The 26474-nt window shown below is 42.5% G+C and overlaps 2 protein-coding genes and 1 non-coding gene across 3 annotated transcripts in view; 1 reads left to right on the top strand and 2 right to left on the bottom strand.

Annotated features, from left to right (window-relative positions):
- ANAPC15 (anaphase promoting complex subunit 15) overlaps window positions 1-22440 on the bottom strand; it is a 57951-nt gene extending 35511 nt beyond the window's left edge. Inside the window, exon 1 of the mRNA XM_027580881.1 lies at window positions 22386-22440. The gene's annotated coding sequence lies outside the window, so the exon portion shown is untranslated. The remainder of the gene's footprint in view (window positions 1-22385) is intronic.
- TRNAE-CUC lies at window positions 15365-15437 on the bottom strand. The gene has a single exon. It is a non-coding gene; the product is annotated as a tRNA-Glu (tRNA).
- On the top strand, window positions 19928-25709 carry FOLR2 (folate receptor beta). Its single transcript, XM_027580877.2, has 5 exons — window positions 19928-20064; window positions 21763-21924; window positions 24563-24751; window positions 24855-24990; window positions 25108-25709. The coding sequence occupies exons 2-5, from the start codon at window positions 21775-21777 to the stop codon at window positions 25392-25394; spliced, it is 762 nt and encodes a 253-aa protein (XP_027436678.1). The 5' UTR covers window positions 19928-20064; window positions 21763-21774; the 3' UTR covers window positions 25395-25709.
- Window positions 25710-26474: the final 765 nt, after the last annotated feature.

Raw genomic sequence — 26474 nt, 5'->3', positions numbered from 1 at the left:
CCACCATCCTAGTAGTCTTGCAAACAAGGCCAACATTTTCTACAGAACCAGTGATAACTATTTACAAATGGGACTTATTTTTTTATTGTTATGTTAATCACCATACATTACATCATTAATTTTTGATGTAGTGTTCCATGATTCATTGTTTGTGCGTAACACCCAGTGCTCCATGCAGAACGTGCCCTCTTTAATACCCATCACCAGGCTAACCCATCCCCGTACCCCCCACCACTCCAGCAACCCTCAGTTTGTTTCCTGAGATTAAGAATTCCTCATATCAGTGAGGTCATATGATACATGTCTTTCTCTGACTTATTTCGCTCAGCATAACACCCTCCAGTTCCATCCATGTCGTTGCAAATGGCAAGATCTCATTCCTTTTGATGGCTGCATAATATTCCATTATGTATATACACCACCTCTTCTTTATCCATTCATCTGTTGTTGGACATCTTGGCTCTTTCCACAGTTTGGCTATTGTGGACATTGCTGCTATAAACATTGGGGTGCACGTACCCTTTCGGGTCCCTACATTTGTATCTTTGTGGTAAATACCCAGTAGTGCAATTGCTGGATCGGATGGTAGCTCTATTTTCAACTGTTTGAGGAACCTCCATACTGTTTTCCAGAGGGGTTGCACCAGCTTGCATTCCCACCAACAGTGTAGGAGGGTTCCCCTTTCTCCACATCCCCGCCAACATCTGTCATTTCCTGACTTGTTAATTTTAGCCATTCTGACGGGTGTGAGGTGGTATCTCACTGAGGTATTGATTTGGATTTCCCTGATGCCGAGCGATGTTGAGCACTTTTTCATGTGTCTGTTGGCCATTTGGATGTCTTCTTTGGAAAAATGTCTGTTCATGTCTTCTGCCCAACAAATGGGACTTGTTTATAGATGTGTTAGAATTAGTGAAATTTAAGATTAGTATCACCTTGGGCCTGGGTGGCTCGGTTGAGCACTCAACTCTTGGTTTCAGCTCAGGCTGTGAGATCGAGCCTCACGTCAGCGTCCTGGCTCAGCCCAGAATCTGCTTGACACTTTCTCCCTCTCCTTCTGCCCTGCCCCTGCTCTCGCTCTCAAATAAATAAATAAAATCTCTCAAAAAAATTAAAAAAAAAAAAACAGTTAGTTTCAATTCAAGCCAACATACCTTATTAAAGACGTATTGTATTGTTTCTGAGCCATTTATGAGAATACTAGTCTGGGTCCCACTTTCTGGAGTTGGTCATCCTCAAATTCTGAGGAATCATTAGCTTGCAGAAATAATTTTCCATATTAAGATCTCCTCAACAGTAGTACTGGCATAAGGATAGACATAGAGATTAATGGATCAGAACTGAGTCCAGAAATAAATCCCTATATTTATAGTTAATTGATTTTTGACAAAGGTGCTAAGGCAATTCATTGGGGGAAAGAATAGTCTGTTCAACAAATGTGCTGGGACAATTGATTATCCACACACAAAAAGATGAACTTAGACCTTCAACTCATACAGAAAATTAACTCAAAAGGATCATAGACTTCAATGTAACAGCTAAAACAATAAAATTTCTAGAAGAAAACAGAATACCTTCCAGATTTTGTGTTAGGCAAAGATTTCTTAGATTAAAGCTTCTACCTATTCTACAGATGGACTGTTTTCTGTTGGACCAAAAACAGTCTATCACTGAAAAAACAGGTAAGTTGGATAGCATCAAAATTCAAAACTTGTGCACTTCAAAATTACCATTAAGGAAATTCAAAGACAAGTTACAGACTGGAGGAAATATCTGGAAAACGTATCTGATCAAGGATTTGTATCTATAATATACAAAAAAATGCTTACAACTCAATAATTAGGAAAACAACTCAAATAGGGGGCAAAAGAAACGAACAGACATTTCATCAAAGAAGTTACACAAATGGCTAATAAGAACGTGAAAAGAAGCTTAACACCATTAGTCATTAGAAAAATGCAAAATAAAACCACAGTAAGATACCATTTCACACCCACTAGAATGTCTTTAATAAATACGGCAGGCAATAACAAATGTTGGCGAGGCTGTGGAGAGATTGGAACCCTGACACACTGCTGACAGAAAAGTAAAATGGTACAGCCCTTTGGAAAACTGTGCTAGTTTCAAAAAACCTCAAATGTAAAACTGCCTTAAGACCCAGCAATTCCACTTCTAAGCAACTACTCAAGAGAGATGAAAATATATATCCACATAAAGACTTGTTTTTTTTTTAAGATTTTATTTATTTATTTGACAGAGAGAGAGAGTGAGAGAGTGAGTGAGCACAAGCAGGGGGAGCAGCAGAGGGAGAGGGAGAAGCAGGCTTCCCACTGAGCAGAGCTTGATGCAGGGCTCGATCCTAGGACCCCGGGATCATGACCTGAGCCAAAGGCAGATGCTTAATGACTGAGCCACCCAGGCGTCCCCACATAAAGACTTGTACATGAGAGGAGGATTCGGTAGTACTGATCCTGAATGTTCATAGAAGCATTATTCAGAATAGCTCAAGAAATGAAATAACCTGAAATGTCGATCAACTGGGGAATGGATAGGCAAAGTGTGTTGTATCCATACATTGGAACATCATTCAGCAATAAAAAGTAACAAACTACTGGCACAAGCTAATGTCGTGGATGAACCTTAAAAACACCATGCTAATGAACGTCTATTTTTATGAAAATTCCAGAAAAGGCAAATTTATACAAAGTAAATTAGTGGTGGCCTGGGGCTGGATTGGGGAACCAAGATTGATTATAAATGAACATGAGGGGGCATGAAAATGTTCTAAACTTATCTATGGTGAGGTTGTAACACTTGGCAAAATATTTTTTTTAAAGATTTTATTTATTTATTTGACAGAGAGCACAAGCAGGAGGAGTGGGAGAGGGAGAAGCGGGCTCCCCACTGAGCAGGGAGCCCGATGCAGGGCTCCATCCCAGGACCCTGAGATCATGACATGAGCCGAAGGCAGATACTTAACTGACTGAGCCACCCAGGCACCCCTCACTTGGCAAAATATTTGTAAACTTTAAATGGGTAAATTTTATGATATGTACAATGAGTGAATGAATGATTACCTATATGATACTCTCCCTTGCAATGGTAGCATACAGAGAATCTTATATGGTTCTAAATTTCTGTGGGGCGTGTTCATGAGGGGACATATTCTACGGAATTCAGTATCTGGCTCCCTAAAAATCTATCATCTGAGCCAAACTCTATCCCATCATAAACTTTGAGAGATTAGTTGGAACAATGCAGCAATCAAGGAGGGAGCATGAGCTTGGTATGATATGGACAATACCAGATGTATCGTAGAGATGTTTAGGAGAGTGGCCCATTGACCAAGGATTTTTTTATAGAGTGTTTATTCCAGTTGGCACAAGTATGGTCTAATAAATTGAGGGTTAGAAACCAGAGCCAGGGGAAAGAAAAAGGGCTACATCATATGACTACTCAAAAAAAGATCATGAAGCACATTACCAAAAATACCAGCACAATAACCACAACCGTGTCTCCATCAACTTCACTAACTTCTTTAAAATTATTCCTATTACCTATTTGTGCATTAGCATCACCCTCCATAGAAGTCTTTCATTTTAGGGCTGGAATTTTTCTGGAAATCTCAAGCCTCAGAGCTCTGATAGGTTGAATCACCCAAGGGTTAGTCATGGTGGTGATGTCAGACCCATGAGTCTGTTCCCCTATCAGTTATGGCAGGATTTTTAGGAAAATAGAAGGAGAGAATAGGTACTCCTTGTTGACAAGACAAAATGGTCTAGAAACCTATTAAAGTCCCATACCAGAGTGAAAGGGAGAAGTTTCATTGAGGTGTAATGCAACAGAGCATGAACCTACTGGACTGCTGCATTTCATGAGGTCTCAGTTGATGGCTCTTTATTTACTTTATTTTAAAAAATATTTTATTTATTCGGTGCCTGGGTGGCTCAGTCGTTAAGCATCTGCCTTCAGCTCAGGTCATGATCCCAGGGTCCTGGGATCGAGCCCCGCATCGGGCTCCCTGCTCAGCGGGAAGCCTGCTTCTCCCTCTACCACTCCCCCTGCTTGTGTTCCCTCTCTCACTGTGTCTCTCTGTTAAATAAATAAAATCTTTAAAAAAGTATTTTATTTATATGAGAGAGAGAGAGCATGAGCAGGGGAAGGAGCAGAGGGAGAGGGAGAAGAAGGCTCCACACTGAGCAGGGAGCCCGATGCAGGGCTCTCTCCCAGGAGTCTGAGATCATGACCTGAGCTGAAAGGCAGACACTTAACCAACTGAGCCACCCAGGAGCCCCTGATGGTTACTTTAAAGAGGACATATTATTAGAACCTGGGGAAGGAGAGTTAGTCTTCCCAACCCACTACTGTTGATGATTCTATTTGTCCTCTTTTATCTCCTTGAGCTCTGGGTGATATGGACAGTGGATACATTTAGAAATCTTGAGGGCCTTACATCTATTTTGTAAGATGGTCACCAAAATTACTAGTGATAATAAAAAGTTATTTTTTTAAAGGTTTTATTTATTTGAGAGAGAGGGCATGGGGGGTAGGGGCAGAGGGAGGGGGAGAGAGAGTCTCAAACAGACTCGTGCTGAGCACAGAGCCCGACGCGGAGCTCCATCTCAAGACCCTGAGATCACGACCTGAGCAGAAATCAAGAGTCAGATGCTTAACTGACTGAACCACCCAGGCGCCCCTAACAAGTTATTTTAAACTAAGGCATAAAATTATCTTGGAAATACATTTGTTGACAGTCATCATGCAAGCCGTGGCACATGAAGATGAGTATGCTTTTACCCATTTGGGAAGGTTTGCAGCCACTGAACGTTCAGTCACAACACTTTACCCTGTATTAAAGTCATCTAGAGGGACACCTAGGTGGCTCAGTCGGTTAAGCGTCTGCCTTCAGCTCAGGTCATGATCTCAGGGTCCTGGGATAGAGTCCCGCATCAGGCTCCCTGCTCGGAGGGGAGCCTGTTTCTCCATCTCCCTCTGCCCCTCACCCCACTCATGCTCTCTCTCTCTCTGACAAATAAATAAATAAAATCTTAAAAAATAAAAGTCCTCTAGAAAGGATGAGCTCCTCTCTTTGCCTTGACATCTTTCTCTACATTGTGGACACCATGAACAGGGCAGCTCTTTCTAATACTGATATGCTAATTTTAAAAACATGGAGCATACCAACTACACCTAATTATTTTTAGCATTGCTCCTTGTAACCTTCTTCACTTATGAGAGCGATGCAGTGAGAGAGCAAAGCTTTTGTGTATTCTAGCAGCTGTCTGGGAAGTGCCAAGATGATTTTGGTATAAAAGATGCCTTGATAGTTTTGTTATTCTGAATGTAGGGCCTGATCTTGGAGAAGGGGAAACAGAAAAAAGTATTGTCTGGAAACAGACTTAGCCTTGGTTGTGTTATTAATAAGAAAATTATATTTTATAATAACTTTCTCATTAAAATTTTTAACTTCTCAAGAAGAGAGGAGCCCTATATGTTTTATGTTATATCTCGACCCAAGAGAATGATGTGAGTCGGCACAAAACCCTTAAATCACCATTCTTTCTAGGAAGTGAAAATTCACATTCAAGTTATGTAATGACCTAAACTCTGCTGTAAGGGGAAAACACCCAGGAAGCCAAAATAACTTTTATTTCTTCATGTTAAGGGTAGACTGTAGGCTCAAAGATCATTTTTCTTATGAGTGACCATAGTATTTAAAGCTTTGTACTTTTTTTTTTAAAGATTTTATTCATTTATTTGACAGAGAGAGACACAGCGAGAGAGGGAACACAAACAGGGGGAGTGGGAGAGGGAGAAGCAGGCTTCCTGCGGAGCAGGGAGCCCGACGTGAGGTTTGATCCCAGGACCCTGGGATCATGACCCGAGCAGAAGGCAGACGCTTAATGACTGAGCCACCCAGGCGCCCCTAAAGCTTTGTACTTCTTAAAATAGAAGTCTGAAGAGGCACTTCTGGAATGGCAGAGGAAAGACATCTGAAAATCTGCTCCTCCATAAAAGCAATAGCACGGGCAAAAATGGTCAAAAATCTATTATTTAGAAGTCTGGAAACCAAAGCTTTCAACACTCAAAGGAGAATCTGTCCAAGAAAAATGTCCCAAAGAAATGGTCAAATGCCAGTAGGAACAGTGAGTTTGGTGGTGTTTGGACCAGCTTTGTTCCCCTCCTCCTCTTCCCAACTCTACAGTAGCTTCCCAAATCGGCCGCCTCACACCTAACAGCGGCTTTGAAAACCAGTGGCCTAGTAACCACTAGAGGGGGCAGCACGGGTGTGGAACTCCCAAACAGCCCTCGCCCTAGAGAACTGTCGCTCTCAGATCTGCCTGGAAGCTCCCCATAAGAGTCCCATTCATAGGGCTAGTCTTTATTTGACCTGATTCAAAGCTCACATAGCGAGAAACTCTATTTTGTCTATCTAAACACTTTGCAGCAAATTATTTGACATCCCAGCTGCTTGAGGCAGGAACACCAGCTGATGCAAACAAGAGGCTGGCTAAAACACTTAAGAGGAATATCAGGGAATGAACTGTCAATAGAAGGCTATGAAAATCTCTGATGTTACCTGGGGATCTAGAAATTCACATATGTCTACAGACCTGTGAGTACATCCAGGAAATACCTGAGAAGGCGCCAATCTCTCAACTTTGGTGAGCTGGAGGTCTTCCTCAAGCAGGAAGTGAGGGATAAGGCAGAGTAAACTGCCAAAGCATTGAAGCCTTGCCTGAACCCTTGGCAAAAAGTAGGAGACCATGAAGCAAACCAGGCAGAAACTTCGGTGACCACATAAGACAAAGAAAATAAGACTTTACAGATTAGTCCATGAAAGTCAATAAACAAATAAGCAGCCATAATAAGAAGCCATGGTTAGAGAAATCTGATTTCCAGAGTTGCCACATTATATTATTTAAAATACCCAGTTTTGGGGGCACCTGGGTGGCTCAGTTGTTAAGCGTCTGCCTTCAGCTCAGGTCCTGAGGATCAAGCCTTGCATCGGGCTCCCTGCTCAGAGGGAAGCCCGCTTCTCCCTCTCCCACTCCCCCTGTTTGTGTTCCTGCTCTCACTATCTCTCTCTCTGTCAAATAAATAAATAAAATCTTTTAAAAAAATAAATAAAAATAAAAAGTTACCCAGTTTTCAACAAAAAATATGAGAAATGCAAAGAAACAGGAAACTGTGAGCCATACACAGGGGGAACATAGCCATCAATAAAAATTGTCCTTGAACAAGCCCAGCTATTGGACTTATTAGACAAAGACTTTAAATCAGCTATTATAAATAAGAACTAGGGGCAGCTGCCTGGTTCAGTGAGTAGAGCATGCAACTCTTGATCTCATTTGTGAAGAACTAGAGGAAACTATGTCTAAAGAATTCTAGGAGGGGTGCCTGGGTGGCTCAGTTGTTAAGCATTTGCCTTTGGCTCAGGTCTTGATCCCAGGGTTCTGGGATTGAGCCCCACATTGGGCTCCCTGCTCGGTGAGCCTGCTTCTCCCTCTCTCTCTGCCTGCCACTCCCCATGCTGTGCTCTCTCTCTCTGTGTCAAATAAATAAATAAATAAAATCTTTTTTTTTTTAATATTTTATTTATTTATTTGAGAGAGAGAATGAGATAGAGCATGAGAGGGGAGAGGGTCAGAGGGAGAAGCAGACTCCCCGCTGAGCGGGAAGCCCAATGCGGGACTCGATCCCGGGACTCCAGGATCATGACCTGAGCCGAAGGCAGTCACTCAACCAACTGAGCCACCCAGGCGCCCTAAATAAATAAAATCTTAAAAAAGAAAAAGAATTCAAGGAAATATGAAAATGATGTCTTACCAAATAGAGAACACCAATAAAGAAACAAAAATTATTTAAAAAATGAATAGAGGGGCGCCTGGCTGGTTCAGTCGTTAAGTGTCTGTCTTCAGCTCAGGTCATGATCCCAGGGTCTTGGCAGGCGAGAATTCTACCACTGAACCACCAATGCCTCGTGATCCCAGGGTCTTGGGATCAAGCCCTTCATTGAGTTCCCTGCTCGGTGAGCCTGCTTCTCCCTCTCCTTCTGCCTGCTCCCCCTGCTTGTGCTCTCTCTCTCTCTCTCTCTGGCAAATAAATAAAAACAAAATCTTAAAATAAAATAAAAGAAATAATGAAATAGAAATTAGGGGTAGAGAGGTGCCTGGGTGGCTCAGTCGGTTAAGCATCTGACTTGATTTCAGCTCAAGTCATGATCTTAGGGTCCTGGGACATTGGGCTCTGCACTCAGTGGGGAGTCTGCTTGAGGATTCTCTCTCTCCTTCTCCTTTTGCCCCTCCCCTCCACTCTCTCTCAAATAATATTTTTTAAAAAGAGAAATTAGGGGTAGAATAGTACAATAAACCAAAATGACCTCAACTTGATAAAGAATATCTACCAAAAAACCTAGAGCTAATATACTTAATGTGAGAAATTCAAAGCTTTCCCACTAAGATCAGGTACAAGGCAAGGATGTCTCCTCTCACCACTTCTCAACCTTGTACTGCAAGTTCTAAGTAATGTATCAGGACAAGAAAAGGAAATAAAAGGTATAGATTGGGAATAAAGAAATAAAAGAGTCTTTGTTCATAGATCACATGTTAGTTTATATAGAAAATCTGAAGAAATGACAAAAAAAAAATTCCTGGCACTAGTATGTGATTATAGCAAGGTTGAAGAATATAAGATTAATATATGGAAACCAATTGCCTTTCTGCATACTAGCAATGAACAAATGGAATTTGAAATTAAAAATATATATCATTTATAATAGCATCCATAAAAATGAAATACTTAGGTGTAAATCTAACGAACTATGTATAATACCTTTGTGAGGAAAACTACAAAACTGATGAACAAAATCAAGGAACTAAATAAATGGAGAAATAGTCCATGTTTATGGAAAGGAAGACTCAATATAGTCAAGATTGTCAGTGGTTCCCAACTTGATCTATAGACCCAATGCCATCCCAATCAAAACCCCAGCAAGTTGCTTGGTAGATACTGACGAACTGATTCTATAGTTTATATGGAGAGGCAAAAGACCCGGAATAACCAACACAACATTGAGGAGAACAAAGTTAGACGAATGACAATACCTGACTTCAAGACATACTGCAAAGCTACAGTAATCAAGACAGTGGTATTGGCAAAAGAATAAACAAATTGATCAATGGAACAGAACAAAGAGTCCACAAATATATTAACATAAGTATACTCAACTGATATTTGATAAAGGGGCAGTGGTAATTTCAACAAATGTAGCTGTAACAACTGGACACCACATACAAAATGATAAACCTACACACAATTCACACTTTTTGTGTAGGCGCAAAAGTAACTTAAAATGGATCACAGACCTGAATAGATCACAGATGGAAAATATAAAACTCCTAGAAGTTAATATAGAAGAAAATCCAGGTGACCTTGGGTTTGGTGATGACTTTTTAAGATACAAAACCAGCTTTTGGCTTTCGGCTCGGGGAGGCAAAGGTGCAACTTTCTTCAGTTGTCCCGAATCTGGGTTCATCTGACACCAGCCACCTCTGCCATGCCGCCTAAGTTCAACCCCAACGAGATCAAAGTCATGTACCTGAGGTGCACCAGTGGCGAAGTCGGTGCCACGTCTGCCCTGGCCCCAAAGATGGGCCTCCTGGGTCTGTCTCCAAAAAAGGTTGGTGATGACATCTCCAAGGCAACCGGTGATTGGAAGGGTCTAAGGATTATGGTGAAACTGACCATTCAGAACAGACAGGCCCAGATTGAAGTGGTACCTTCTGCCTCTGCCCTGATTATCAAAGCCCTCAAGGAACCACTAAGAGATAGAAAGAAGCAGAAAAACATTAAGCACAGTGGAAATATCACTTTTGATGAGATTGTCAATATTGCCCGACGGACGCGACACCGATCTTTAGCCAGAGAACTCTCTGGAACCACTAAAGAAATCCTGGGGACTGCACAGTCTGTGGGCTGCAATGTTGACGGCCGCCACCCTCATGACATCACAGATGACATCAACAGTGGTGCGGTGGAATGCCCAGCAAGCTAACTACAAAGGAAAATGTTTCAGTAAAGGATCATTTGACAACCAAAAAAAAAAAAAAAAGATACAAAACCAAAGGCATGATCCATGAAAGAAAGAACTGACAAGCTGGTCTTAATTAAAATTAAAATTTTCTGCTCTGTAAAAGATGTTAACAGAATGAAAAGACAAGCCACAGACTGGGACAAAATATTTGCAAAAGACATATCTGTAAAGGACTGTTTTCTAAAATATAGAAAGAAATTCTTAAATCTCAACAATAAGAAAATAAACAACCTCATTTAAAAATAAGCCAAAGACCTTAATTAGCAGATATTTCAGCCAAGAAGATATGAAAATGGCAAACAAACATATGCAAAGATGCTCCACATCATACAGCATCAGGGAAATGCAAATTAAAACAACAATGAGATACCACTACACACCTATTAGAATGGCCAGAATCTGGAACACTGACAACACCAAATGCTGGCGAGGATGTGGAGCAGCAAGAACTCTCATTCATTGCTGATGAAAATGCAAAATGATACAGCCACTTTGAAAGACTATTTGGCAGTTTCTTAACAAAATTAAACATATTTTTACCATACAACCTGATATTTCCTCAAAAGAGTTGAAAACTTATGTCCACATAAAAATCTGCACATGGGGGGCGCCTGGGTGGTTCAGTCATTTAGCATCTGCCTTCAGGTCAGGTCATGGTCCTGGGATGGAGCCCCGCATTGGGCTCCCTGCTCCGCGGGAAGCCTGCTTCTCCCTCTCCCACTCCCCCTGCTTGTGTTCCCCCTCTCGCTGTGTCTCTGTCAAATAAATAAAATCTTTAAAAAAAAAATCTGTACAGGGATACTTACAGCAGCTTTATTCATAATTGCCAAATGTTGAAGCAATCAAGATGTCCTTTAATAGGCGAATGGATAAATGAACTGTGGTACATCCAGACTATGGAATTTTATTCAGCACTAAAAAATAAATGAACTGGGGCGCCTGGGTGGCTCAATCAGTTGAGCACCTGCCTTCTGCTCGGGTCATGATCCCAGGGTCCTGGGATCAAGCCCCACATCGGGCTCCCTCTTCAGTGGGGAGCCTGCTTCTCCCTTTCACTCTCCCTCTGTGCTCTCTGTCTCTCTCAAGTAAACAAATAAAATCTTAAAAAAAAAAAGAAATGAACTATCAAGCTATGAAAAGAGATGAACGAAACTTTTTAAAAAAGATTTTATGTTTTTATTTGAGGGAGAGAGAGAGAGCTGGAGAGAGGGGGAGAGAAAATCTGAAGCAGATTCTGCACTGAGCACAGAGCCCGATGGAGGGCTTGATGTCACGACCATGAGATCAAGACCTGAGCTGAAACCAAGAGTCAGCCACTTAAGCCACTAAGCCACCCAGGTGCCCCAAGAGACGGAGGAACCTTAAATGCATATTACTAAGTTAAAGAAGCCAACGTGGAAAGATTATATACTATATGATTCCAACTATATGAATTTCTGGAAAAGGCAAAAACTATGGAGACATAAAGATCAGTGGTTGCTGGGAGCTGGGGAGAAGGAGGGATAAATATGCAGAGCAGAGGGTATCTTTTTTTTTTTTAAATAATCTCTATTCCCAACGTGGGGCTCAAATTTACAACCCTGAGATCAAGAGTCCCATGCTCTATTGACTGAGTCAGCCAGGCGCCCCAGAGCAGAGGGTATTTTTAGGGCAATGAAAATACTCTATATGATAATGACATATGTCAGCCATTTGTCCACACCTAAAGAATGTATAACACCAAGAGTGAATTGTAATCTAAACTATGGACTTCAGATGATTAACATGTGTCAGTATAGGCTTATCAATTATAACAGATGTACTACTCTGGTTTGGGATGTTATAATGGAGGAAGCTATGCATGTTTGGAGGCAGAGGGTATATGGGAAATCCTTATACCTTCCCCTCAATTTTGTCAGGAACCGTAAGCTGCTTTTTAAAGAAAAAAATAAAGTCTGAATTTAAACATTTTTTACTAGAGGTGCTCCGCAGCAGATATGAAGTGATAGAAGAAAGAATCTACAGACTTCAAAATAGAAATTGTCCATTCTTGAGAACAAACAGAATAAGGGGCACGTGGCCGGCTCAGTTGGTGGAATATGAGACTCTCAATCTCCGGGTTGTGAGTTTGAGCCCCACATTGGGTGCAGAGATTACTTAAGAAAATAAAATCTTAAAAAAAAAAAAAAAAGGAACAAACCTAAGGAAGAAAAATAAACAGAAACACAGGGACCTGTGGGAATACCACTAAGCATACTAAAATATGCACAATGAGAGTCCTAGAAGGAGCAGAGAGATAATAAATACCTAAATAATATTTGGATAAATTAAGGCCAAAACCTTGACTTCAAGGCCAAATTTTATATAAAAAATTAATCTACACATCTAAGTTCAATGACTTCCAAGTAAGAGAAACTCAAAAAAATTCACACTTAAACACAGTAGAGTCAACCTATTGAAATATAAACAGAGAATCTTGAAAGCAGCAATAGAGAAATGACTCATCATTTACAAAGGATCCTCAATAGGATCAATTGTTAATGTCTCATTAGAAAAACCATATGAAGTCCAGAATGCAGTGGGACGACATTCAAAAAAATGAAAGGAAAAGACTGTCAACCCAGAATTTTGTAACCAAAAAACTATTCTTCAAAGTGAAGGAGAAATTAAGACATATACCCAAATAAACCAAAGCGGGGAGATTTTGTCACTAGCAAACTTTCCCTACAAGAAATACTAAAGGTTGTCCTTCAGGCCAAAATGAAAGAACACCAGGCAGTAACTTGAATCCACATGAAGAAATAAAAAGCACCAGTAAAAGTTACTACATAGAGAAATATAAAATATGGTATAAATGTTTTTATGTTGTAACTCTTTCCTGATCCTATTTAATGGGAAAAGACAGCTTCACGAAATAATAACTATAAAACGGTGTTGATATGTTTATAATGTATAAAGATGAAATTTGTATGACAATAATACAAAGTATAAAGGAGTAGGGGAAGGAATGAAGCTATATTGGAGTAAAGTTTTGAACACTATTGAAACTCAGTATTAATCTGAACCAGATTGTTATAATTGTATAACCAGATTGTTAATTGTAACCCCAGAGCAACTATTAGGAAAAAAACTATAAAAATATATAAAAGAAACAAGGGAATTAAAATGGTACACTTGAAAATATCTATTAAACACAAAAGAAGGAAGTAATGGAAAAATAGAGGAACAAAAAAACCAAAATATAAATATAGGGGCATCTGGCTGACTCAGTCAGTAGAGCACATGATTCCTGATCTCCGGGTTGTAAATTCAAGTCCCATGTTGGGTGTAGAGATTACTTAAAAAGAAAATCTTTAGGGCGCCTGGGTGCCCTAAAGCCTGGGTGGCTCAGTTGGTTAAGCGACTGCCTTTGGCTCAGGTCATGATCCTGGAGTCCCGGGATCGAGTCCCACATCGGGCTCCCTGCTCAGCGGGGAGTCTGCTTCTCCCTCTGACCCTCTTCCTTCTCGTGCTCTCTATCTCTCATTCTCTCTCTCTCAAATAAACAAATAAAATCTTTAAAAAAATAAAATCTTTAAAAATATATATATAAAACAAATAAAATTGCAGCTGTAAAACCTATATTATTAGTAATTATATATAAATGGATTGAATTCCCCAATGAAAATGCAAAGATTGGCAGATAAAAAATCATTGCCCAACTATACACTCTTTACATGACTCACACTTTAGATTCACAGACACAAAAAGGCTGAACTTAAAAGGATAAAAAAGATATATCATGCAAAAAAACCCTAAAGGATAGCTGGAGTGGCTATAATGATATTGGGCAAATAGAATTTAAGACAAAATTGTTAAGAGGCAAAGCTATATTTTTATAATGATAAATTATATATATAATATATACATTTATATTTTATATATAATATATATAAAATATAAAAAAATAAATTTTTTATAATGATAAAGGGTTAATCCATCAGGAACACATAACAATTATAAACATAAATGCACCTAATAACAGAATCTCAAAATATATGAAGTAAAAACTAACAGAGTTGGATAGATAAATACTTAATTCAAAAATAGCAGTTGGAAGGGGTGCATGGCTGGCTCAGTCAGTAGAGCATATGACTCTTGATCTTACAAAGGATCATGAGTTTGAGCCCCATGGGCAGAGAGATTACTTAAAAAAAAATAACAGCAGGGGCGCGGTGGCTCAGTCGTTAAGCGTCTGCCTTCGGCTCAGGTCATGATCCCAGGGTCCTGGGATCGAGCCCCGCATCAGGCTCCCTGCTCCGCGGGAAGCCTGTTTCTCCCTCTCCCACTCCCCCTGCTTGTGTTCCCTCTCTCGCTGTGTCTCTCGCTGTTAAATAAATAAAATCTTAAAACAAAAAACAAAAACAGCAGCTAGAAATTTCAATAACCCCTACCAATCATGAATAGAATAACTAGGCGGAAGGTCAACAGGGAAGTAGACTTGTACAACATGAGAAACCAGCGAGATCTAGCAGAGATCTATAGAACACACCAGCAAACAACAGAGAATATACATTCTTCTCAAGTGCATATGGGATATCCTATGTTAGGCCATGAAAAAGGCACCAATACATTTAAAAGAACTGAAATACAAAGTATATTTTCTGACCACAAAGAAATGAAATTAAAAATCAATAACAGGAAGTTTTTTTTTTAAGATTTTATTTATTTATTTGACAGAGACAAAGTGAGAGAGGGAACACAAGCAGGGGGAGTGGGAGAGGGAGAAGCAGGCTTCCCACTGAGCAGGGAGCTAGATGCGGGGCTTGATCCCAGGACCCTGGGATCATGACCCAAGCCGAAGGCAGACCCTTAATGACTGAGCTACCCAGTCGCCCCAATAAAAGTTTTAGAAAATTCACAAATATGTATAGACAACACACTCCTAAATAATGAATGAAATAAATCACAAGAGATATCAGAAAATAGGATGAATGAAATGAAAATGAAAAATAACAAAACTTATGGTTGAAACTAAAGCACTACTTTGAAGGAAATTTAGAGCTATCAAGGGCTATATTAAAAAGGAAGAAAGATTTTAAATCAATAACCTAACCTACTACCTTAAAGAACAAAAAAGAGCAAAATAAACCCAAAATGAGCAAAGGGGAGGACAAAATAAAGAGGAAAGCAAAAATAAATGGAACAGAAGGTAGAAAAACAATAGAGAAAATCCATGAAACCAAAAGTTGGTTCTTTGGGTTTTTAAAAAATTAATTAATTAATTAATTAATTTTAAAGTAGGCTCTATGCCCAACATGGGATTCGAACTCATGATCCCAAGATCGAGAGTCACATGCTCTACCGACTGAGCCAGCCAGGCATCCCCAAAAGTGAGTTCTTTGAGAAGATCAACAAAACCAATAAACCATTATGTAGATTGACCAAGAAAAAAAGAATCAAATTACTAATATCAGCAATAAAAGATGAAACAACGCTATTGCCCCTACATAAATAAAAAGCATTGTAAGAGAATACTCTGAACAATTGTATGCCAATAAATTAGGTGCCATAAATGAAATGGCCAAATTCCTAGAAAGACACAAATGACCAAAGATGACATAAGAAGAAGTAAAAAATCTAAATATACCTGTAACAAGCAAAAAGATTGAATTCATAATTTTGAAACTTCCCACAAACCAAAGTTCAGGTCTCACTATCTCAGTGGTTCTTTCTACCAAATATTTAAAGAATAATTAATACCAATTTGTCACAAACTCTCTCAAAAAATAAGAGGAGGAAACACTTCCCAACTCATTCTATGAGACCAATATTCTTCTGATACAAAATCAGACAAAGACATCACAAGAAAACTATAGACCAAGATCCCTTGTGGATAAAGACGTAAATCATCTCAACAAAATACTCGCAAACTGAATCCAGCCACATATAAAAAGGATTATACATCATGACCAAGCAGGATTAGTCCCAGAATACAAGTTGGTTTAGTATCCAAATATCAATTGATTTAAAATATCATATTACTAGGGGCGCCTGGGTGGCTCAGTCACTAAGCGTCTGCCTTCAGCTCAGGTCATGACCCAGGGTCCTGGGATAGAGCCCCGCATCGGGCTCCCTGCTCAGCGGGAAGCCTGCTTCTCCGTCTCCCATGCCCCCTGCTTGTGTTCCCTCTCTCGCTGTGTCTCTCTCTGCCAAATAAAAAAAAAAAAAAATAAATAAATAAATAAATAAATAAAGTTAATAAATAAATAAATAAAATATCATATTACTAGAATAGAGGACAAAACCCACATGATTGCCTCAGTTGAAACATCATTTGACAAAATCCATTCAAAACAAAACAAAACCCAACACGGAACAAACTAGGAATAGAAGGGAATTCCCACAACCTGATAAAGGTCATCTGTGAAAAACTCACAGATAACATCATAGTCAATGCCAAAAACCTTTCCCACTAATATCAGTAATAAGCGAGTATATCCATGCTCATCATGGCTATTCAACCTTATACAAAAGTTGTAGCTAGGGGGCGCCTGGCTGGCTCAGTCAGTGGAGCTTGCAAAGCTTGATCTCAGGGTGATGAGTTCGAACCCCACTTTGGGTATAGAGATTATTTTAAGAAAAAGTTGTAGCGGGGCACCTGGGTGGCTCAGTCGTTAAACCTCTGCCTTCGGCTTAGGTCACGATCCCAGGGTCCTGGGATCGAGCCCCACATTGAGCCCCGCATTGAGCCCCGCATTGAGCCCGGCATCGGGCTCCCTGCTCAACAGGAAGCCTGCTTCTTCCTCTCCCACTCCCCCTGCTTGTGTTCCCTCTCCCGCTGTGTCTCTCTCTGTCAAATAAATAAAATCTTTAAAAAGAAAAAAAAGAAAAATTTGTAGCTAAGACTATTAGTCAATAAAAAGGAATAAAGGCACTCAGATTGGAAAGCAAGAAGTAAAACTATTTTTTCTTTCCTTCCTTCCCTCCTTCCATCCTTCCTTCCTCTGCTGCAAAAAGCTTTATTGTTTCCATTTGGTCCACAGCTTGGTTAAAAAGATGCCTAGTGGCTGTAGGGAGAAGCTCCGTCACAAGTCTTGACCTGACAGGGTTGTCAGAGGCATCCCTCAAAGGCTGCTCATCTAGGAAGCAGTTCTCAGGAAGAAGTAAAACTTTCTAGTTACAGATGATACGACACTGTATATAGAAAATCATAAGGAATCCACAAAAACATTATTATTACTAATAAGTGAGTTTAGCAAATTTGCAGGATACCAGATCAATATACAAAAATCAGTTGTGTTTCTATACACTAGCAATGAACAATATAAATATGAATTTAAGAATATACTTCCATTCACAATAGCATAAAAAAGAAGATATATAGAAGTGAATTTTTAAAACAGATTTTATTTATTTATTTGACAGAGAGAGAGACAGCGTGAGAGGGAACACAAGCAGAGGGAGTGGGAGAGGGAGAAGCAGGCCTCCTGCTGAGCAGGGAGTCCAACGTGGGGCTCGATCCCAGGACCCTGGGACCATGCCTGAGCCGAAGGCAGATAATTAACGACTGAGCCACCCAGGTGCCCCACAGGAGTGAATTTAACAAAGTAAAAGACTTGTGTACTGAAAACTATAAAACATTATTGAAAGAACTTTAAGAACTAAATAAATGGAAAGATATCCCATGTTCATCAGGAGACCTAATACTATTAAGAGGGTATTACTCCCCAAACTAATCTACAGATTCAACTCAATCCTTATCTAAATCCCTACTGGCTTTTTAGGAGAAATTGACAATGTGATCCTAAAATCCATATGGACACATAATGTTATGGACAAGGCCAAAACAATCTTGAAAAAACAAAACAAAACAAAATTAGAGGACTCACACTTTTTGGTTTCAAAACCTACTACAAAGCTACAACAATCAAGACAGTGTGATAGTAGCATAAAGGTAGATCAGTGAAATAGAACTGAGAGTCCAGATTTTTGACAAATTGAATTGTGCCAAGACAATTCAATGAGGGAAAGAATAGTCTTTTCACTATATGGTGCTGGGATACAACTGGATATTCACGTGCAAAAAAATGAAGTTGGACCCTCATTTTATACCTTATACGAAAATTGACTCACAATGACCAAAGACCTAATTGTAGGAGCTAAAACTATAAAACTCCTTTAAAAAAACATGGGAAGAGTTTCATGGCATTGTAGGAGGCAATGATTTCTTGGATATGACAGCCAAAGCAAAGCAACGGAAGAAAAAATAGATAAATTGGACTGCATCAAAATGGAAACTGTGCACACCCAAGGACAATTAACAGAGTGAAAAAGTAGCCTATGGAATGGGAGAAAAGATTTGCCACTCAGACATCTGATAAGGGGTTAGTCCAGAATATAGAGAGAACTAGAGAGCTCCCACAACAATAAAAAGATGTATAATACAATTTAAAATTGGGCAAACAACTTGGGTAGACGTTTCTTCAAAGAAGGTCTACAAATGATCAACAAGCCTATGAACAGATATTCAACATCACTCATCATCAGGGAAATGCAGATCCAAACCACAATGGGATATTACCTCACACCCACTAGGATGGCTTTTATTAAGATACAAAAAGCCAACAGGAAATAACAAGCGTTGGTGAGGATGTGGAGAAATCAGAACCTTTGTAAACTGTTGGTGGGAACGTAAAATTGTACAATCGTTACAGCAAATATTATGGCAGTTCCTCAAAAATGGAATTACGATATGATCCAGCTATTCCACATCTGAATATATACGCAAAAGAATTGAAAGCAGGGTCCTCAAAAGATAATTGTACGCCTTCTTCACAATAGTCAAGAGGTGAAAGCAACCCAGGGTCCTTCAGTGGGTGAATGGATAAACAAAATGCAGCAGATACATACAATGAAATATTCAGTTATTAAAAAGAAATGAAATTCTGACACATGGATGAACCTTGAGGACATTATGCTAAGTGAAATAAGTGAGTGACAAAAAGACAAATACTGTGTGATTCCCACTTATATGAAATATCTAGAGTAGTCCGGTCATAGAGACAGAAAGTTGAATGATGCTTGCCAGGGACTGGGGAGAGGAGGACATGGGGTATTGTTGCTTAATGAGAATAGGGTTTCAGTTTTGCAAGATGCAAAGGTTCTGGAGATCGATTGCACAAAATGAATACATTAACATTACTGAACTATACGCTTAAAAAGAATTAACATGGCGAGTTTTATATAATGTATGTTTTTCCACAATTTTTAAAAAGGCCATCAAAAAATGCTTAATTATGTTTACAGAAATGCTAGGTGGTGAGATATGACATCATTTGCCAGATTTGAGACAATTTTTCTCTGTGAACCTTGACTTCTGCACTTCAACCTCTAACTGTGTCTACCTGGTTACTCAAAAATTAACCCGATAGCTATCATTTAAGCCTACTCGGGTTGTGCCAGGCTTTTCCATATATAATTCTCAACAATCTCCTGGTGAGCAAATTAAAGCTCAGAAAGGCTCACTGACATTTCCCAAGGTTGTATGAGGGATAGCGCTGTCACTGGAACCCACGGCCTGACCCTAAAGCCTGGGTTCTTCCCTACTGCACCTCATGCCCCTCAAGCTAGCTTCATCCTAACAACTATTTGGGGTACCTCAAAAATTCAGATCCCCTTTAGAGATGAGCTTCTCTAGGTTTTGATGAATGTTGAATGTGTGAATCCTATAATTAATAAATTAACAAAGATGACTGAAAACAGGAATGAATACTCTGACAAGCTAATGGAGCCTTGAATGGGTGGGGCCTGGAAGAGGGAAGGAAGGAAGACTGAAGAGCGGAGAGGGGAAATTACCTTCTGTATTAATCAGAGCTCTTACAGTCAGTGTATCCTGGCTGAGATCAGAGACAGCTGGGGAAAGTCCAGGGGCCCGGAGCCATTGCCAGCCTGAAAAGAGGCCAGTCTGGACACAGCTGTGTGTGCTCCCAGCCGCAAAGGAGGCTCAGGCAAGATGCCCTAAGGAGGGAAGGGTGACGGGGACACTGGGTAGGGGAGGGGCAGATCTTTCTTTAGAAAGATCACTGGGGGGGTGTGCCTGAGTGGCTCAGTCGGTTAAGCATCTGCATTTGGCTCAGGTCACAATCCCAGGGTCCTGAGATGGAGTCCCGCGTTGTTCTGTCTGGCTCCCTGCTCAGCCGGGAGTCTGCTTCTCTCTTCTCTTGCTCCCTCTGCCTCCACCCCCACTCGCATGCTCGCACACGTTCTCTCTCTCTCTCTCTCCTGAATAAATAAATAAAATCTTAAAAAGAAAGAAAGATCACTCGGACTCCTGTGGGGAAGGTGACTTTAAGGGGAAGAAATTGGAGGAGAGAAGACCTGACCTCAAACGCAGAGCCACCTGACCTCAAACGCAGAGCCAAGGGAAGTGAATTCCAGAAAGGTTTTCCGAAGGACCCTTGGCCAGGGCTTTGTGGGGACGTGGGGATGGTGAGAGAGAGGAAGCAGTCTCTGTTGTCAACTTAGGTACTTCAGTGACAGCCAAAAGGAAACAGATCTTTAACAGCTGGGAGTGGGGGGGTGAGGGTCAGTCAGGGAGAGAGAAGTGGGTGTCACTTGTGCTGGGTGACTCCCAGGACTCTTAAGCACTTGTCTAGTCGACTGCTCCAACATGGGGTACTTTCATTTTAATTAATTAATTAAGTTTTTGGTGGGGAGAGAGAGAGAGAGAGACACAGGGGGTGGGGAGCGGGGAGGAGCAAAGGGAGAGGGAGAGAATCTTAAGCAGGCTCCATGAGATCATGACCTAAGCCGAAATCAAGAGTCAGATGCTTAACTGACTAAGCCACCCAGGCGCCCCCATGGGGTACTTTTATTTATTTGCTTATTTTTGTTTATTTATTGCTTTTTTCCCCCATGGGGTACTTTTATATTATCCCTCAGGTCCAGGAATCTCTACACTTGTTTTCTGAGGGGTAAGGTAGGAATCTGGTGCATTAGCCTAGAGATTGCTGAGGAGACCAGTGTTATGATGGGTGGAGGAAGGAAATGGCTTTCAGAGAACAGGGAAGGAAAAAGTCTGAGGAAGCAAAAGTTAGAAACCACCAGTCTTTCCATATCTTTCCAAATAGCACCCCATGCGCTACCTCCCTTGACTTCAGTGCTGATTGGGAGAACTCAGTAGAGCTGGGTCACTGCCTTCCCCAGGCTAACAGGTTTCTAAGCTGGCGTGGGAACCCAGGTGATCTGGGGTATAATGGAGAGCATGCACTTGCTGGACATGGCACGAGGGCACTGTGTGTCCCTAGCCCTTTTCAGGGGAGCAGGGCATGGACCTGAACTATTTAAGTTTTTTGGGTTTTTGGTTTTTTTTTTGGTAAATAGTAAAACTATTTACTTTTCTAAGTAAAGTTGAGAGAAAATGTAGGCACAAAGACATCTCTTCCAACTGAGGAAGACTCTCCCAAGGCTGATCCACTAATCCCAGATCCTCTCGGAACCCACCAAGCCTGGGATGAAGGAGCCCCTTTGCCAACCTTCTCTACTTCAGTTTCAGGAAGCCTCAGGACCCCAGCACTGAAGGAACAGGGTCTGACCCCATCCTTCACTGTGGAGGTGGGGAGACTGACACAGGGGGTCAAGGGGGACCCTGCATGAGGCTCTCTCCCCTTGGGCCTCGGCCTCCCTAACCAAAGCTCCGTCTGCAGGGACAGAGAGACATGGCCTGGAGACTGATGCCACTTCTGCTGCTATTGGTCTGGACAGCCTCCATGTGCAGGGCCCGGGCCAGGATAGACCTGCTCAACGTCTGCATGGACGCCAAGCACCACAAGACAAAGCCAGGCCCTGAGGACAAGCTGCATGGCCAGGTGAGGAGAGTGTGGCTCGAGTTGGGGAGGGGGCTGGTTCTAATGGGGAAGAAGAAGTCAGGGGCGTGGGGGAAGGGTCAACTGGTCAGATGCCCCCACATCCTGGGCTACTGCTGGGAGAGAAGATGACGGTAAGGGGGGGGCATTGGCTGAGGTGATTTTAGGGGTGGCCTCCTCAGAGAATACCATGTCAGCAATGATACGATATAATTATTTGTTGAGCACTTACCAGGTGTGCTGTTTACTGCCCATGATTTCACACTCCCAGTGGTCCTTTGATGTAGCAGATAATGTTCTCCCCCACATGACAGAAACGAGGAAACTGAGGCCCAGAGAAGCACAAGGACACACAGGGGACTCAGACATAAGCAGCCCTTGTGGTGATGGAGGGACAGGACTCGGGTGGGCACTCCCAGCTGTTTGGAGGGTGAGAGATTGTCAGGGAGGATGGTTCTTCCTACCTTCACTACGTGCCAGTCCACGGAGTGCCAAGGGTGGAGGAGACGGTCTCTTCTGGCTGTGATACAAGGTAACAGGTGCTGTATATTCACTCATTCTGTCAAAATGGATGCCAGTCATTTGTGACTCTATTGAGACTCCATGTCTCCTTTTTATGATACTCTTTATTTTTTTTAAGATTTTATTCATTTATTTGCCAGAGAGAGAGAGCACAAGCAGGGGGAGCCGCAGAGAGAGGGAGAGGGAGAAGCAGGTTCCCTGCTGAGCAGGGAGCCCAATGTGAGGCTCAATCCCAGGACCCTGGGATCGTGACCTAAGCAGAAGGCAGACGCTTAACTGACTGAGCCGCCCAGGTGTCCCAATAAATACTCTTTAGACTCTTTTTCTATCCTGGAATAAAATTCAAAGCCAATAGAACCTATTTGCACATTTAACTTAAAAAATATCAACATGATTCTCTACTACAAAGGAGAAGCACGAAGAAAGTAACTTATAATAAAGTATATTTCTTTTTTTTTTTAAATAGTGGTTGGAGGGTACTTTGAAGATTTTATTTATTTATTTGACAGAGAGAGACACAGCGAGAGAGGGAACACAAGCAGGGGGAGTGGGAGAGGGAGAAGCAGGCTTCCCGTGGAACAGGGAGCCCGATGGGGGCTCGATCCCAGGACCCCGGGATCATGACCTGAGCCGAAGGCAGACGCTTAACGACTGAGCCACCCAGGTGCCCCAATAAAGTATATTTCAATATGTCAATTCCCTGGCATGACTCCATTAGAAATTACTATCAAATAGCATGTTTGGGGGTGCCTGGGTGGCTCGGTCATTGAGCATCTGTCTTGGGCTCGGGTCGTGATCTCAGGGTCCTGGGATCAAGCCCCGCATCGGGCTCCCTGCTCGGCGGGAAGCCTGCTTCTCCCTCTCCCACTCCCCCTGCTTGTGTTCCCTCTCTCGCTGTGTCTCTCTCTGTCAAATAAACAAATAAAATCTTAAAAAAAAAAAATACCGAATAGCATGTTTGCTTCTATTCAGAAAATCACTATGAATAGGGCAACTACAGATGAAGATCGATACAGGTGTCTTCTATTGGCAACTTAAATCCTACAAGATACTCTAAGCTGTGTTGGCATGATGACGTAATTTTCTAAAACAGTGAATAACTCTGGTAAAACAAAACACATAGCACGGCTTTCCTTTTCACAGTATTTGCTGTCCTGAAAAAGCCGGTCTATATTAAAAACTTGCTAAAATATGGTGTGTCTATATGTAAGATGGAGTTCAGTTTAGATTTAGGAAATCATAGAGAGGTCTTTCGTTTACTTTTCTCAGCAAATATTTTTTATGGGCCTGCCACGTTTCTGGCACTGGCCTCATCGCTGGGGACACAGACCTTAATACTCGCCAAGGAGAAAGTTATTCAACATACGTTACTACACAGGTCATTGCCTTCTTCCTTTGATCAAAATGTCACCCTCTGGTGAGGCTTTTTTTTCCCCTAAAGATTTTATTTATTTATTTGACACAGAGAGAGAGGGAACACAAGCAGGGGGAGAGGGAGAGGGAGAAGCAGGCTTCTCAGATGCTTAACAACTGAGCCACCCAGGCACCCTCTGGTGAGGCTTTTCACAACCACCTTATTTAAAATTTCAACAATTATCCCATACTCCACTCTCCCATTCCCTGCTGTAATCTCCATATAATTGACTGGATCCTGACACCATATTTTTTTCTCTTTCAGTTTCTTACTGTCTGTCCCCACTGATCAGGATGTAAGCTCCATGAACACATATTTCTGTCTGTTTTGTTCTCTATCGTATTCTCAGCATCTAGAACAGTGACTGGAATAGGAATAGGTACTCAGTAATTATTTTTTAATGAATACAACAAAGAACTTTCTATAAAGTGTGAAGGGCTACATCAATGATAGCTATTGTCCCCCCAACACGGGGTTTCTCTCCGGCTCCCACGACCCCTGATCAGCCCTGTTGTGACTGAGTCTCCCCCAGGACGGGAGTTCCTGGAGGTCAAGGACAGAGGGGTCCTCACAGTAAACTTTCCTAAGACAACCCACCTGAGGCAGGAGAGCAAGAACCAAATGGGGAGAGGCTGGAGGTAGCAGAAGGTTGTTATGTGTGTGTGTGGGGGGGGGGGCAGTTAGTCCAGTGTCTTCCCCACGCAGTGCACTCCCTGGAAGGAGAAGGCCTGCTGCTCAGCCAGCACCAGCCAGGAGCTGCACAAGGACACCTCCCTCCTGTACAACTTCACCTGGGACCACTGCGGCAAGATGGAGCCCGCCTGCAAGCGCCACTTCATCCAGGACAACTGTCTCTATGAGTGCTCACCCAACCTGGGGCCCTGGATCTGGGAGGTACGGGACCTTCCCTCACCCCAGCCCAGCAGGCTGCCAGCCAGCTCTGTCAAGGCTGCAGGCGGCCCACATCCCCGTCCCCCCTCCCTCCCCTCCCACCCAGGTGAACCAGAGCTGGCGCAAGGAGCGTTTCCTGGACGTGCCCCTGTGCAAAGAGGACTGCCAGCAATGGTGGGAGGACTGTCGCACCTCCTACACCTGCAAGAGCAACTGGCACAGGGGCTGGAACTGGACCTCAGGTGAGGGCCTGGGGGGTGGGGGGAGATGCAGGTGGGGTTGGAGGATTTGGGGGTGGCCAGAAACCAGCTTCGGGCCCAGGGGTTGAATGTCCGCGTCCACGCCCTCTCCGCCTGCAGGAATTAACAAGTGTCCAGCTGCGACCACCTGCCGCACATTTGAGGCCTACTTTCCCACGCCTGCAGCCCTGTGTGAGGGCCTCTGGAGTCACTCCTACAAACTCAGCAACTACAGCCGAGGGAGCGGCCGCTGCATCCAGCTGTGGTTCAACCCGGCCCAGGGCAACCCCAACGAGGAGGTGGCGAGGTTCTATGCCCTGGCCATGAGTGCCGGGGCCCTGCCCCGAGGGGTGGAGCCTCTCCTGCTCAGCCTGGCCCTGATGCAGCAGCTCTGGCTGCTCCGCTGAGTCTAGCCCTACCCAGACATCCTCTCTGCATGTCCCCAGTGTTGATGACCAAGCTGGGCACAGAGGGAGCCCTAAGCATGCCTCCATCCATTATCCATCCTTCTGTCATCCCATTCTTCCTCCATGGTGGGTCTTGGGGTTTCTCTGGCAGTCAGCTCAAATAAAAAGACTGACACATCCAGGGGCACTTGCGTGGCTCAGTTGTTAAGTGTCTGCCTTTGGCACAGGTCATGATCCCAGGATCAAGTCCCGCATCGGGCTCCCTGCTCGGCGGGAAGCCTGCTTCTCCCTCTCCCACTCCCCCTGCTTGTGTTCCCTCTCTCGCTGTGTCTCTGTCAAATAAATAAATAAAATTTAAAAAAAAACTGACACATCCATGTCAGATGAATTATTTTGGTTTGAGTGGGTAGATGACAGATTCCACAGTTTCTGTATTCCTTCAGGTCAGAGAAATGAGACCTGGGTTTGAATACCAGCTTTGCTACTGACTATGCCAAAGTGAAGCAGTTGTCTGTCTATTCTAAAGCTTAGTTTCCTCCTCAATAAAATGGGGATAATGGTCCTTCTTTCCCTCCGGGTTGTGAAACACAAAGGAGCTATTGCCTAGAAAGCATGTGAGCCCAGTGCCTGCACTTTAATAGTCCTCAGGGATTCTGTTGCTCTTGTAGCCACAAATGGGAGCTGGGTCCAGGGCTTTGTTACTTATATTGGGCCCCAAATATTCCCCCTTTCTCCCAGGCCCAGACTGCCTGGCTCTGTGCTCAGCTCTGCAATGGGAAAGCTGGGGATGGGAGTCTAGGGAAGGCTCTGGATTCCCAGTGGGGGGGGGGGGGGTGAAGAAAAGTTCACACGTGATGTGGATTGAAGGGACAGAGTTGAGGCTTGGACCCTCAGAAGAGGAAGAGAGAAGACTGGGGAGGGCAGCCTGGGAGGCTCCTGGAAGAGGAAATGTTCAAGAGCCTCGAACTGGTTTAGCTGAGTTCTAGAGGCTTGGATGGAAAAAGGTTGGGAACTCTTAGGGGCTTCCCAGGGGCAGGAGCCTGGCCTCTTCTCTGGCACCTTTGTCCCCTCCAGGGATTG

The sequence above is a fragment of the Zalophus californianus genome, chromosome 11 (assembly GCF_009762305.2).
Source record: "Zalophus californianus isolate mZalCal1 chromosome 11, mZalCal1.pri.v2, whole genome shotgun sequence".
Taxonomy (NCBI): Eukaryota; Metazoa; Chordata; class Mammalia; order Carnivora; family Otariidae; genus Zalophus; species Zalophus californianus.
The sequence above is the reverse complement of the archived record's forward strand: the minus strand, read 5'-3'. Positions and strand labels throughout refer to the sequence as shown.